The following is a 14,176-nucleotide window of genomic DNA, read 5'->3' on the forward strand; positions in this document are numbered from 1 at the left end:
CATGTTGAGAATTCCCGTATTCCGTAAAACCGTATTCCATAAAACCGGTATTTGAACGCCACCTTTTTTTGAATGCCACCTCTGATTATAGTAACCTAAGCACCTCCAATTCAACTACACTTTCGACACTTTCAGCTTGAAAGCCGTTAATACTGACTCGCTATCGCACAGTCGATAACAGCTTGTGGATATACCAACGCAACCCCAGCAAGAGCCGACAACTCAACTATATATCTCACAGCCGATAGCAGACTGTGTATATCAGTGCAACCCTATTAGGAGCCGATGAATCACACTCGTTATTACAGCCAATAGCAGACTGTGTATATCCGTATACCAGCGCAACTTCTACAAGAGCTGATAATACAGACTATATACTACAGCCAATAGCAGACTGTATATACGTATACCAGTGCAATCTCAGCAAGAGTCGATAATACAGACTCTATATAACAGCCTATAGCAGACTGTATATATACCAGTGCAATCTCAACAAGAGTCGATAATACAAACTCTATATAACAGCCGATAGCAGACTGTGTATATACTAGCACACCCTTCAAGCCAAGCTGACTAAGTTACAAAAAAAGATGTGTTGTACTTCAATAAATTTATAATGATGTTATAGTATGTCTCACCCTACTAGCCAAATTTCGACTGCTCCTCAAATGCAAAAACAACTGTTTATATAAGCGAGCAGAGGCAAATACAACATATGATTGGTGGTTACAAGTATTTGAAATTTGTAGGTCAAAAGGGCAGTTACTTTTCAGAAATCAAACACTATTTATAAGTAAATACAAAATTGAAAAATGTTGCTACAAGTTTGTAATACATTAATTAATATGGGAAAGCAGTTGATAATAAAACAAAGAACCAACATATATTCTTTCTTAAAGTTCAGAGGATTTTTTGCTCGTAAGTCCAAGAGAGTGGGTGCCTTATAATTCTTTTAGCGGGGCATTTCAGCTTGTATTTCTGCCAACAAGCGCTTTAGTTTTCGTCAGCCATTGAAACACGCCATAATTTGAATCTTTTAGTTGAATAAATGAGCCCTGATTGACTTGCTAGTATAGTTTTAGTCTTAGCTCCCACCCTTTCTTCGGCCTTTCTCAGTGCCACCAACATTTAATAAGGAGTCATCCTTTTGCTGTAGTGGTGGAAAGTCTGTTTCATAGATTTTATGCAGATTCACTACATATCGAAGTCTGTTTTCCAAATCCAATTCTTTAGGCTTTTGTTAAAGGTTGTTACGGTGTTGCAAACAAAGTTTTTAAAGGTTGACTTGCAACAAAATGCTCATTACAGTTATTTGGTATCAAAAGATGCACCATGTTTTACTCTGTTGTGTTGTAGGTGCCAAATATGTGGAAATGTGATTACAAACTCTTAAAAGCTCAAAAACGAAAAGACGCCATAGATTGGAATCTCTTTATTTCTCTGATGTAGTCATGATAGTTTGGTTATTGTCTTGTCATAAAACACACGCGTAAGAACAATAGACATTGTTTTATTGAATGCGTGAAGTATATTTGTGAAAATATTTCGACGAATAAGGTTGCATGAAAGTGTAAACAGAAACCATCTACCACAACTACATCACATTTGAGCCGTTTTAGAAAGAGAATCCAAACTACGGCGGTCTCATGTGGCTGCGATTAACTGTTCGTTTTTGAGCTTTTAAGAGCTTGTAATCACATTCCCACATATTTTGCACCTACAACACAACAGAGTATGACATAGTGAATCTTTTGATATCATATAACTGTAATGTGAATTTTGTTGCAAGTCAACCTTTAAAAACTCTGTTTGCAACACCGTAGAATTAGTAACTGTATCAGGATAATAGTAGTTCCTTTTTATGGCTGTCTTGATATATACTTCGATTTGTGAGGGAAAAGGTTTTGCATTTACGATAGAAATAGCTACTACATCATTTTGAGGCTAACATTTCGAGACTATTTTGATTACGCGCGGTTTCTCTTTATTTGCGATAAAAGTTTTTACCCAAAATAGCATCCCGTAAAAGTTTTGCTCTGCTAAAAATTGTTTGGACGCTAATACCAATTAGCTCAGCTGTGCAGAAGACAAGTTGAGGTCAGAAGACATTGTTGAAGGTGTTGAACAGCCAAAAAAACTGAAATCTACGCAAAGTTAGCAATTTCTTGCATCCGAAACGGTTAATGTTGCTCCGCCCGAAGAAGAATGAAAAAATTCGCCAGTGAAATGATTAAATTTATCTTCTCAACATTCTGATGAGGTGTTTGAAAAATACAACGCTACTATTCATCTGAATGTCACGTTAATAAAGTACCACTCTAAGAGATGGGCTGAAGAATAGCGCGCCATAGCGCTTTAATGAAGGTTTATGGTTTGTAAATCCGCAAGACAAAATATCTTTGGAAAGTAAACAAAATTCAAAAATAAATTATGACCAGGAAAATGATATCAGCGATACAATTGGCTTGCTGCCATCTCTAAAATGTATTGCAAGCAAATCGGAATCCAGATAATTAGTGGGGCAAATTGACCTTCGTACGACCTCTTGTATCTTGCCGGGTGATAAAGAAATCCCTCATCTCTTGAATCGGGACTGGCGCTTCTTAATTGGGCGACTAATTTTTAAAGTCATTTTTTTATTAATCGTAAGCATTTTCCTTTTCTCTTAGAATCATTAGTTGATTTTTATAGTCGTGAAAATTTAAGAAGACCTCTTGAGGGTGTGACAAACACTTTGCACTTTTACGCTTCACACAACGTAACAGAAAACAGTGAACTGCAACGGCTGCTAGTGTAGTTATGCTCAGGGAGGGATCTCGTTTGGCTAAAGTATGAGAGAGATTTATGTCTTATAGTTTTTTTTATCAATTTTTAACACTATAATGAATATTTTTTAACCACAAAGTGCTAAAGCCACGAAAGGTGAAGCCTGAAGTAGCGATGGGCTGCTGTACTAACAATTGGCTTGCAGGCACCAATTGTCACGAAACAGTTGCCCACAAGTGGCTGTTTTTCAAACATCGTGCGTCATAAAACAGGCTAGAATACAATAGCTTAGGCTTGGAACGCTTAGGCAAAGCCTATAGTTGCGCTATTCTTAACACAGCAATGCATGAACCTGGGGAGATGGAATCTAACGGGCGGCTTGCTCGAGAAAGTCTCTCGTCCTGAACAAATCTTGTCATATGAGGCACTCTTTTCTGTGCCTGATCTAGGGCTTCCTCTGACGCCCTACCTATCAACAGTATTTGTTTCCTTATATGTATAATAAACCCATTGATCAGGGACGTGCAAAGGCAGTCTGAGTTTGCTCCTGAATAATGGCTAGAAAATGACTCATCGCAAGGTATTTTCTTATCAGCCTCCCTTTGTGGCATGTCTGCAAAGTTGATGGCTAGTGTCACCCAACTACCTAAAGCTAGATTGTTTTGCCAAAGTTCAGTTACATCTTGCCTGTGTCAATACTCAATCAGACAGCAAGTACATGTGCTAATGCTCTGATAGTCTAATACTCTGTGAGAGATAAAGCACAGGGAATTGCTACACCGCAATTCATCTGTCAAGGCTTGTCACGGCTGATTTGTGCATGTGTTAGACTTTCTGGTTAGTAAGTTGAATTCTTAAGTTCAAATCCCAGACAAGATCACCTTCTAACCAAATCTCTAATGGTGGCTTCGAATGAAGGTGGCTCTTAAAGATAAACTTTTTAGTAGATTTTCTCAGAGAGTGAATGATTCTATGATTCATGATTCTATCGTTTGCGGTTGTTGTTGATGTTTGAGGTGATCTGACTGCAACGTTGTTTCAAGATTAAAATCGACAAAACTTGGTTGCCGGTAAAATGACACAACTAGCTGCAATTGTTGATATCGGCTATTGGATTCAAGCTACAACATTACGTGTCTCTATTCTGTACGGCTCTTTGCAACTATAGACGTCATCATCACACTTTCGCTTCATTTGAGCATTTTAACTGTGATCAAGTTTTTTCGATTTTAATCTTGAAACATCCTTGTATTCAGACCACCTCAAACATAAAAAACAATCACAAATGATAAAAATACGTCAACACTTTCTGATAATCTACTAACATTTAGTGCAAGTTTGTCTTTAACAGATTAGATCTAACCTGCCGACTAGATTAACCAGAAGATTAGCCTGAGTTCTTATTGCTTTTGTGCCCTTTCCTAATTTGATCAAATATAATATTTTTTGTAATTCCTTTAGTAACAATGACATATCTTGGGTGTAGAACAGAGACAATTTACTTACATTCTGTACACTACAGAATGACATTCTGTACACTACTACTACTACATCTGTATGACATAATGAACTACCTAAACAGCGAGACTGCACGCAGTAAAATATATAGTTCTTCCAAATTCAGACACAATAGACTTAATTGTCATCTTTATATAGAGACTACATCAAGATCACGATACCATATACAACGCACTAACATATAACTATACCATAGACAACTCACTAACATATAACTAAACTATAGACAACACACTAACATATCACTATACCATAGACAACACATTAACATATCAGTATAGCATAGACAACACACTAACATATAACTATACCATAGACAACACACTAACATATAGCTATACCATAGACAATACACTAACATATAACTACACCATAGACAACACACTAACATATCACTATACCATAGATAACACACTAACATATAACTACACCATAGACAACACACTAACATATCACTATACCATAAACAACACATTAACATATCACTATACCATAGATAACACACTAACATATAACTACACCATAGACAACACACTAACATATCACTATACCATAAATAACACACTAACATATAACTACACCATAGACAACACACTAACATATCACTATACCATAAACAACTCATTAACATATCACTATACCATAGACAACTCACTAACATATAACTAAACTATAGACAACACATTAACATATCACTATACCATAGACAACACATTAACATATCAGTATAGCATAGACAACACACTAACATATAACTATACCATAGACAACACACTAACATATAGCTATACCATAGACAATACACTAACATATAACTACACCATAGACAACACACTAACATATCACTATACCATAGATAACACACTAACATATAACTACACCATAGACAACACACTAACATATCACTATACCATAAACAACACATTAACATATCACTATACCATATATAACACACTAACATATAACTACACCATAGACAACACACTAACATATAGCTATACCATAGACAATACACTAACATATAACTACACCATAGACAACACACTAACATATCACTATACCATAGACAACACATTAACATATCAGTATAGCATAGACAACACACTAACATATAACTATACCATAGACAACACACTAACATATAGCTATACCATAGACAATACACTAACATATAACTACACCATAGACAACACACTAACATATCACTATACCATAGATAACACACTAACATATAACTACACCATAGACAACACACTAACATATCACTATACCATAAACAACACATTAACATATCACTATACCATAGACAACACACTAACATATAACTACACCATAGACAACACACTAACATATCACTATACCATAAATAACACACTAACATATAACTACACCATAGACAACACACTAACATATCACTATACCATAGACAACTCACTAACATATAACTATACCATAGACAACACACTAACATATCACTATACCATAGATAACACACTAACATATAACTACACCATGGACAACACACTAACATATAACTATACCATAAACAACACATTAACATATCACTATACCATAGACAACTCATTAACATATCACTATACCATAGACAACACACTAACATATCACTATACTATAGACAACACACTAACATATAACTACACCATAGACAACACACTAACATATAACTATACCATAGCTTAGAGTTATAACTTTAACCAATAGCTTAGAGTGGCATTGCGCAAGCGCTTTTGAAATTTTGTAATTCAACCATGAACTTGGCTATTACTTTTAGGAGCTCAAGGAAATGATGACAGAGAAAATGGAAGTTTGACAAGTAAGATAAGTATTATTTTATTAGTTCTAGCGATTTATATCTTGTTGTACGTGTTGAATGTACACTAGTCAAACCCGACTTACGTCTATTTGAATAGTCACCGCTCTCCTTTACTTAGGCGGGCAATCTCATGCCCCACTTGTGACTCTAAAAAATTATAAATCTTAAAGAAATGTTAAAATTTAGTTATAGAGTTTGTTATACGTTACATGTTATCGCGAAAAATGTTATTATAAACTGGAGATATTTATAAAACACTTCATAAAACTTTTTCGATAATGAAATATGTCTTTTTTTCAGTAATTCAACAAACATCATAAACTTAAAAAATCAACTGGCATATATATTTATAACAATGCAATCATCAAATTTCAGTTTTTGGCAATGATGTTGATGGTAGAAAAACAAAAACAGATTTGGAGCCAAAACACTCTTGATACAAGCTCCAAGCTGTGATATGAGGAGTTATTTTTTTTACCAAAAACATGGACATGTGAATTTCAATACCAATGTCAAATATTAGCCAATGTGTGAACACGAGTCAAAGGCACTTCAGTTGGCTGTCATTTACGCTTTTCCTACAATACATTTTTTTCAGATATTTTAAAATCTTGATTTAAAAATGATAATGATTTTTTCCATCTTGTCGCCAAACTGCATCACTTTGGTTGCTCAACATGACAGCTAATTAGAACGTGAAGTTAAAGCAGATTTCTCAAACACAGAAAATGTTTGAGCCGTATTTACATATCCCGCATTAACTTTTTATTGCTGGTTATAGAATTAAACTAATCGGCTTGTAGAGTGGGCTAGCAACATATTCTTCCTTAACACAAATTGAAGATTTAAAAAATTGTCCCTAAAAAGTATCTATTCTTGGAAGTTATCCGCCTGATAGATATTAATGCAAGCTCTGTTTTTATGAATATGAATTTTGAACAGACAATTCTTAGATGATTTAGTTAAAAAAGCGAGTGATTTTAATATAATATTTAATATAATTAGATAGCGTCACAGCTGCTTTTAGTTGATATTCTGCAAAGATCATGATTCTTTTTGCCCATTTTGATGACTTGAAAATGTTGATCAAACCTTTTCTTGTTCTTCCTCATTTATTAATGTCAACATCCTTTCATTTTAGGTGGCTCAAGTGGTAATGCAGAACAGATCTCCATTGAAGAACATGAAGAAAGAATCCCATTTAGATCTGTACCCCCAGACGAAGGTAACTAATGCTTTTGAGTTGCTAAAGTATTCTTGGCTATAGCTATCAAAGTAAGATTAATAAATTATTGAATTTGAGCTTGTACCTAACACTAAACATAGCTTACACCATAACTGTCATGTACACCCTTTATTGTATTTACTAGGTAAATCAGACACGCTGATTACGATTTTGTACTCAAAATACATATTGGTCCACTAACTTTCAGAGTAATGAAGGCTTTTTAATGGCGTTTTAATATCGGTCTCGAAAACAACGCGATGATAAATACGTGATGCACCTAGCTTTTTAGGAACGGAAGTTAGGGATGTTTAGTCTGATTTAGAATAATAGAGATGGGTGTCTTAAAACCCATTACTATCTAAATTCAGCCTTCAAAATAATCTCAGTCTTTTCTGACGGGTAGATAAGCTATTTAACATTGCATATTTAAAAATGGGCTCAAAAAAGCGCGATAACAATGCTAGCTTGGGATAAAATCACGCTTTTTTGAGCCCATTTTTCTTGGTGTTCAGCTTATTAAACATCATGTAACAAGCTATGAGCAATTTTAAATAGTTTATCTAATTTTCATAAAGGACTGAGAAGATTTTACAATCTGAATTTAATTAATAATAGATTTTAGGACACCCATTTCTATTATTTTAAATCGGACTAAACATCCCTAACTTCCATTCCTAAAAAGCTAGGTTACGTCAAATTTATGGGCGGAGTTTGTTATGCCGATTGTGTTGGTTTTGAGACGGATATTGAAACGCTTTAAAAAAGCCTTCATGACTGAAAGTTACTGGACCAATTTTTATTTTGAGTACAAAATGGAATCAGCGTGTCTGATTTACCTAGAAAATATGATAAAAGTTGTACATAAAAGTTGTACGTGATAGTTATGGTTTAATCTTGATTGGTCTACCACAAGTGCAAACAAAGTTACCGTATGAATGAGACCGGTGTTTGGCCAATGAAAATGTGATTCCTAATTGACTAGCCTGCCACTTTGAAATTGCATAATTAGTATGTTCAATATGACCATTTACATCTAGTGTAGAGCCCTAAACAATGTGAAGTAGTTTCATGTTGCGCATATAAAAACCATTTTATGCAATAACAACAAATGAAAGCAAGCTGCCGCAGATGATTCTGTTGCTGGGATTGGGCAGCACTGCATATTTGCTCATGCTTGGTAAGGTCAATTGCTTAACCATAAGTTAAATGATTTATTGGCCAAGCTGACACAGGCGATGTGATTGTTCACGTTAACGCTGTACTGAACACATTGATTTTGATGTTTGGAGAATGTAATAAAAATAAATTTATGATTTTTAAAATATTGGCCATAAACAAATTCAAATATTTTCTTTTCAGAGTTTATGGTCAATCATGTGAACCGTATAGCCTACTGATGGCATCGACGAAGCAACGTGGATACGTCGGGAGAGTGCAGCCGTCAAACTGTCTCGATATTTCGCTGAGCATCGACGACCGCCTTTCAATGCGAACCATTTTGGCGGTAGTAATTCGCGGCCACCGATAGCATGATTTATTTATTTCCGTTTATGATAGTTGCTGCGAGACTGGTATTTCATTCAAGCATGCGAAAACAAAAAGGTTTCTTCGCGAAAATTTGCAAAGAAAATGAGAACACTACTTCACAGAGTATTTGCTGGTGCAAATGCGGATGGGTTTGTGATTGTGTGAACATTGTTATCGTTGTCAATCACCAAAGTATTGTGGCATTAACCCTGAAATTTAGCGATATAGTGTGAACCAGCCTTTAGATGCTCGTTGCTCAAATTGGTCTCATACCTGAGAGGAAAAATCTGCTCCGAATTTTCCTCGTATCTCAAATTTCTTGATGCTGCGGCACTTGTATGTCAAAGTATGAATTTACTAAGGTTTAGTTCTGTTTGAGCACCAGGGTCATATTTTACAAGCTGTATATCATTCATTAACAATTGACTCAAATACCAGCATAAGCTAGTATATACTGGCTACTTTTAACAGTTATTCATTTCACACAGAAGGAGATAATGCTAGAATACGGTCGGATGAGTCAGTTGGTCCGGAGGATGAAGGACTGGCGCCAAGTGAAGCAACACACGGTTTGTTAATTTTCATTTTAGCCTGAGAAGATTCGTGGTATTTGCTCTTTTTACAAATCATCTGTTTAAAACCTGTTAACTTATGCTCTGTTTTTTTATTAAGGAATTTGAACTGACAACTTTTAGATACTGTAGTTGAAAAAGAGAGCGATTTTAATATAAACATATATTGTTGCAGCTTTTCCCAGTAGCAATTTAATATAATCATGGCTTAAAAATGTTAATAAAACTTGGCGCTTTGTCGAAATAACACTCTAATATTGTTCATACACCAATCCATAATAGTATTCGCTATTGTTATTGCAATAAAAACTTGTGCTGTACTATAATCTTTAAAAAACATTCTTCCGATTCCTCTGACAAAAGAAGATAACGTGGCAATAATGAGTTCCTCCACGCATGTAGAACGTTTTCTAGTTAGCTGAGTAGATAGTCAGCAATATAACTATAACGATCCTGGTTTTATTTTAGCATATTTTTAAATTGTCTGATAAAGTAATTACACTAAATTAAATTAGAGTGATCTGCTCTTTAAGGGTCTCTATAGAATTCTTTGACTCTGTCGCTGTCATTTTTAAATTGATAATATAATAGAATTTAAGTGACTAAATGACTTGCTATAATTTTTTTCCAACAAATGGTGGAAACCAAATTAAATAAAAACTCGTGGTTCATAAAATGAATCAGACAATAGATTTCAATAGATTTAATTACTTTCAATGTGTAGTGAACAATGTCATCTACTATGGCAATTTACGGTAGTAGCCTTTATACAATAATAAGCATAGTAAATAGTCTTTACTGTAATAAGAGCAGTGTCTGTCATCCGTCTGTCCGAAGCTACGCTAAGAACGGTAAAAAAATATTTTAGCGTACGGGAGTCGAACTCGGAGCACCAGATTAAAAGGCAAGCACGCTACTGCTGCATCACTCAAGCCTCATGTTACTTCATGGGACGATTCTCCATATAGCGATTACTCATGGCGATCTCTCACATGGCAAGGGATTGGCAAGTGTGCTAGTGATTAGTACACTTGCCAATTAATTACTAGTACTAATTACTAGTTATAGTAATTAGTACTAGTAATAGTACTAGCACTATTAATAGTAATAATTACTACTACTACTAATTACTAGTACATGTACTGGTAAACAGTAATAGTAAGCGCACTAGTGTAGTCGTCTGTCTTTATTGCTCCGAACCAACCATAAATAAAAAGAACTTGAATTGAAATTAGATAAATAAAACAACATTGAGGTCATGATCATAGGAAACAACTATTTGAACCAATCATAAGTCAATTAATGAGTAGTCGATCACAAGTAGATAGATGGGTTTTAATTTTACCGACGTTTATGTCGTTAAAATTAAAACCCAATACCGAATATGCACTAACAACTCGGTAGACCGGTTGTTAGTGCATATTCAGGCTATCGGGAATGCATTCTCCACAAATTCATTTTAGATTTTAAAGTGAAATTATCTATTGAGGGAAATTGTAAATTAACTGAATCGACTATCAAATACTTAATGTTTTAAAAGTAAAAGCTCATTTTATCAGCCTCAGACCTAGATCCAACCACAACATCGAAACCAGAACTTATAGCACTCTGGGTTACCATTAGGCCTACTGACACTTGGTATTTGATATTTGTAGGAATCGATATTGAAGCTTCTACTATAGATCACATGCTGCCACATCCACCAGACAAGCAATGCTAGGACATCTTCAACTTATTATTACCGTAAAACCTCTATTTAAACGCCATGGCACTGTATTTCTCAACCCTTCTCCTATGGGGACTGACGGCGGTCAAATAAAGGTGACGTTCAATTAGAGGTTTTACGGTATTTTATAAAGTCAAACTATTTTATGTCAAGCCGTCCAATATTAGATGCACCCAAGCGTAAAAATTGGGAAGGTATCCTTGCTGGGGACAAACCTGCTGTTGAAGTTGATGGAATGACACATTGCGTACCTGAGGTTGATGCCAAACATGACAAGCAGTGAACTAGAACAAACAAAATTGACACAATGATGATCAAACTGAATTGGTGGATGTAGGGTTTTGTAAAAAAAACCGAAAACCTGGATTCTTATTTGGAATTGCGTAATTAAGGAGACTGCTGATCTGGAAGGTTGCTTCATAACTGATTTATTAGCAATAAGTAAGACATTATCCAGTACCGTGAAGCCTGTTCTTCTTTCTACTACAATTCCAACTAGTCTGACTTTGAAGATAAACTGTGAAGCTATATATATATATATATATATATATATATATATATATATATATATATATATATATATATATATATATATATATATGTATGTAGTGGTCAACTAAGGACACTGGAGTAGTTAGTGCAAAAAACACTGGCTATCCTAAGGACATCATGACTAATCCTACCACCCGGTTACATCACAGAGGTGACATCAGGATTCCGGTGCAGCTGCTGAAGACAACCCCATTAATAGAAAGTTTAAATAAACAAGATGCGTTTTAGTAATTGTATGAGAATGGGTAATTGCAGCAAATGTGATGAGTGCTATCTACTCTTACTACAGTGGACCATTTTGGAGTAAACAAGGCAGATGCTTATGAGCAACGAGGTGATAGTCCTGGGCCAGGCCATACGCAAGATTATTATTACATATTATTACATACATATTATTAGCACACAAAGGGAAGTTAGGCTTAGAAGGCCACCAAAGTAGCCGGCAGACTTTTCTGGAATAAATTAACAAGTAATCACAAGTGTGATTTATGAGATCCAGAGAAATAGGCTGTAAATTGTCCAAGAAAAGTCGTAACGTGCCACTTTGCTTTGCACTGTGGTAGTTGTATGTATTTAAAGTGGTTGTGTGCTAGTTTGGAATTATGATGTAACAATTATGGGTTACAGTGCTATCATGGGACCATTTCTTTGTTCTGAGCAAACCAATCTAGCTCACTGTCCAAACTGATTTCGTTTTCATTAAGTGGTGACACGTTATTATTCTATTTAATTGGTCTGCGCTTAGCCTGTAATTATTTATTATTATGCTATGAAATATTATGTGGAATGGTGATATATGTGTTTGATGTTCCATTTCTGGGTTGTTGTCATGTTGGTCTGAATAAAGCAGGCCTTTATATATCACACTCAAATATATCTAATAATTTGTCTAACATATCCAATTTCATTTTCATTTCAACTTCAATTGTCTAAATAATAATTTAATATCATAACTCAAACAATATAATTGACAGTCGGCACGTAGCATACATTTATTGGGAGTATTACCTGTAACTGTTTGCAGCTTATTATTAAACAGTTTATTTTAGAGGATTATACTTTAACTTATAGACATACCTACCAACTATCACGCATTGGGCCTGAGAGTTGGTAGGTATGTGTATACCTGACACAGGCGTGAGACTCACACAATTGGACAATTGCCTCATGCCTCACGGATCTCACGCCTGTGTCACGCAATCAGTGATGAAATGCTACCTTAACTTTCCCTAACTAAGTTATGGTTAGAAAATCTGTGTGTTTTTCAAGTATAACTATAGTTAGGGTTGAACAATTTTAGACTGCCAATTCTCAAGGTATATTATAGCTCTATTTCATTGATTCAAGTATACTAATGTCATTATAGTTGACATTCAATGGTCATTCAATATAAAATCAGCATACAGTCCAATACAGAGATGTAATGGTCATGTAACATGACAAGATTGTGACCCTAATTGGTTGTCTACAACAAAGGCTTAGATGAGATTACAGCAAACCAATTGCAGTCAGTATTTTTACTGAAGGACAAAGGTCAAAGGCATTGAATTTCATTATTTTCTCTCAACTTATTTATTACTACAGATGTGCTCATTTCTCATATCATACACATGATTTTAAAGCCCTGTAGGCTTTGGCGACCAGGGCTTAACTCCCCCTTGACCCCCCTTTCCCCGGACCCCACTGGGGGGCTTACAGCGCCCCCCAGTGGCCCCCAGCTGTTCCAACTGCCACTACGTGGCGGTGGACATACCTGCCAACTCTCATGTATTGGGCGTGAGACTCACGCAATCACCCTAAAGAACAAAATGAAAGTGTGTGATAAATGTGTGAGATTTTTGCCCCAATTTCCACAATTTTATATATACTATCATTGATACATCAATTGCCCCAAAACCAAATCTCACGCATTGCCCCACTCTTGGGTTGGCAGGTCTGGCGGTGGAGTCGCGTTGCGACTCTTGGTCGCCTACATCCACTTATCTCAACTTTACAGTTATGGTTAGAAGATGGTTAGCACTACATCACTGCACGCAATTGCCCCTTTTACCCAAGCAAACTTGTTTTTGCCCCAATCTTCAAATAGTAATCATATACTTACTACTAATAAACAACTATGTATAAACATATTTGTGGCATTCTCATCTATCAATAACCTCCACCTTCACGACATGTGATTTCCATATGGAGTTATATTATCTTTCGCTGTGGAGTTTTTATACGCTATGAAAATTTACTCCACTTGTTAAATCCTCGCGTTTTCATTGCCCCCAAAATAGACTCTCACTCCTTTCCCCACCCCAGGGTTGGCAGGTCTGCTTATGCATTTACACTTTAGAGTCGATTATTATAGTCAAGGACATCCTTACTCGCTTGCCTAATTTATTTGTATTAGCTTATTGCCATTGGTTACACCACCTTTATTTGATTTAACGCACAAGCAAAATACTAAA

General features: G+C 35.4%; 1 protein-coding gene across 1 annotated transcript in view; it reads left to right on the forward strand.

The window, feature by feature from the left end:
- Positions 1 to 3,108: 3,108 nt before the first annotated feature.
- The window catches only part of LOC137405115 (uncharacterized), a 117,437-nt gene continuing 106,369 nt past the window's right edge, over positions 3,109 to 14,176 (forward strand). Inside the window, exons 1-4 of the mRNA XM_068091339.1 lie at positions 3,109 to 3,157; positions 6,077 to 6,118; positions 7,260 to 7,343; positions 9,362 to 9,442. Of these exons, the coding sequence (XP_067947440.1) occupies positions 3,109 to 3,157; positions 6,077 to 6,118; positions 7,260 to 7,343; positions 9,362 to 9,442 (256 nt within the window). The remainder of the gene's footprint in view (positions 3,158 to 6,076; positions 6,119 to 7,259; positions 7,344 to 9,361; positions 9,443 to 14,176) is intronic.

This window comes from Watersipora subatra, chromosome 9 (genome assembly GCF_963576615.1).
Source record: "Watersipora subatra chromosome 9, tzWatSuba1.1, whole genome shotgun sequence".
Classification (NCBI taxonomy): Eukaryota; Metazoa; Bryozoa; class Gymnolaemata; order Cheilostomatida; family Watersiporidae; genus Watersipora; species Watersipora subatra.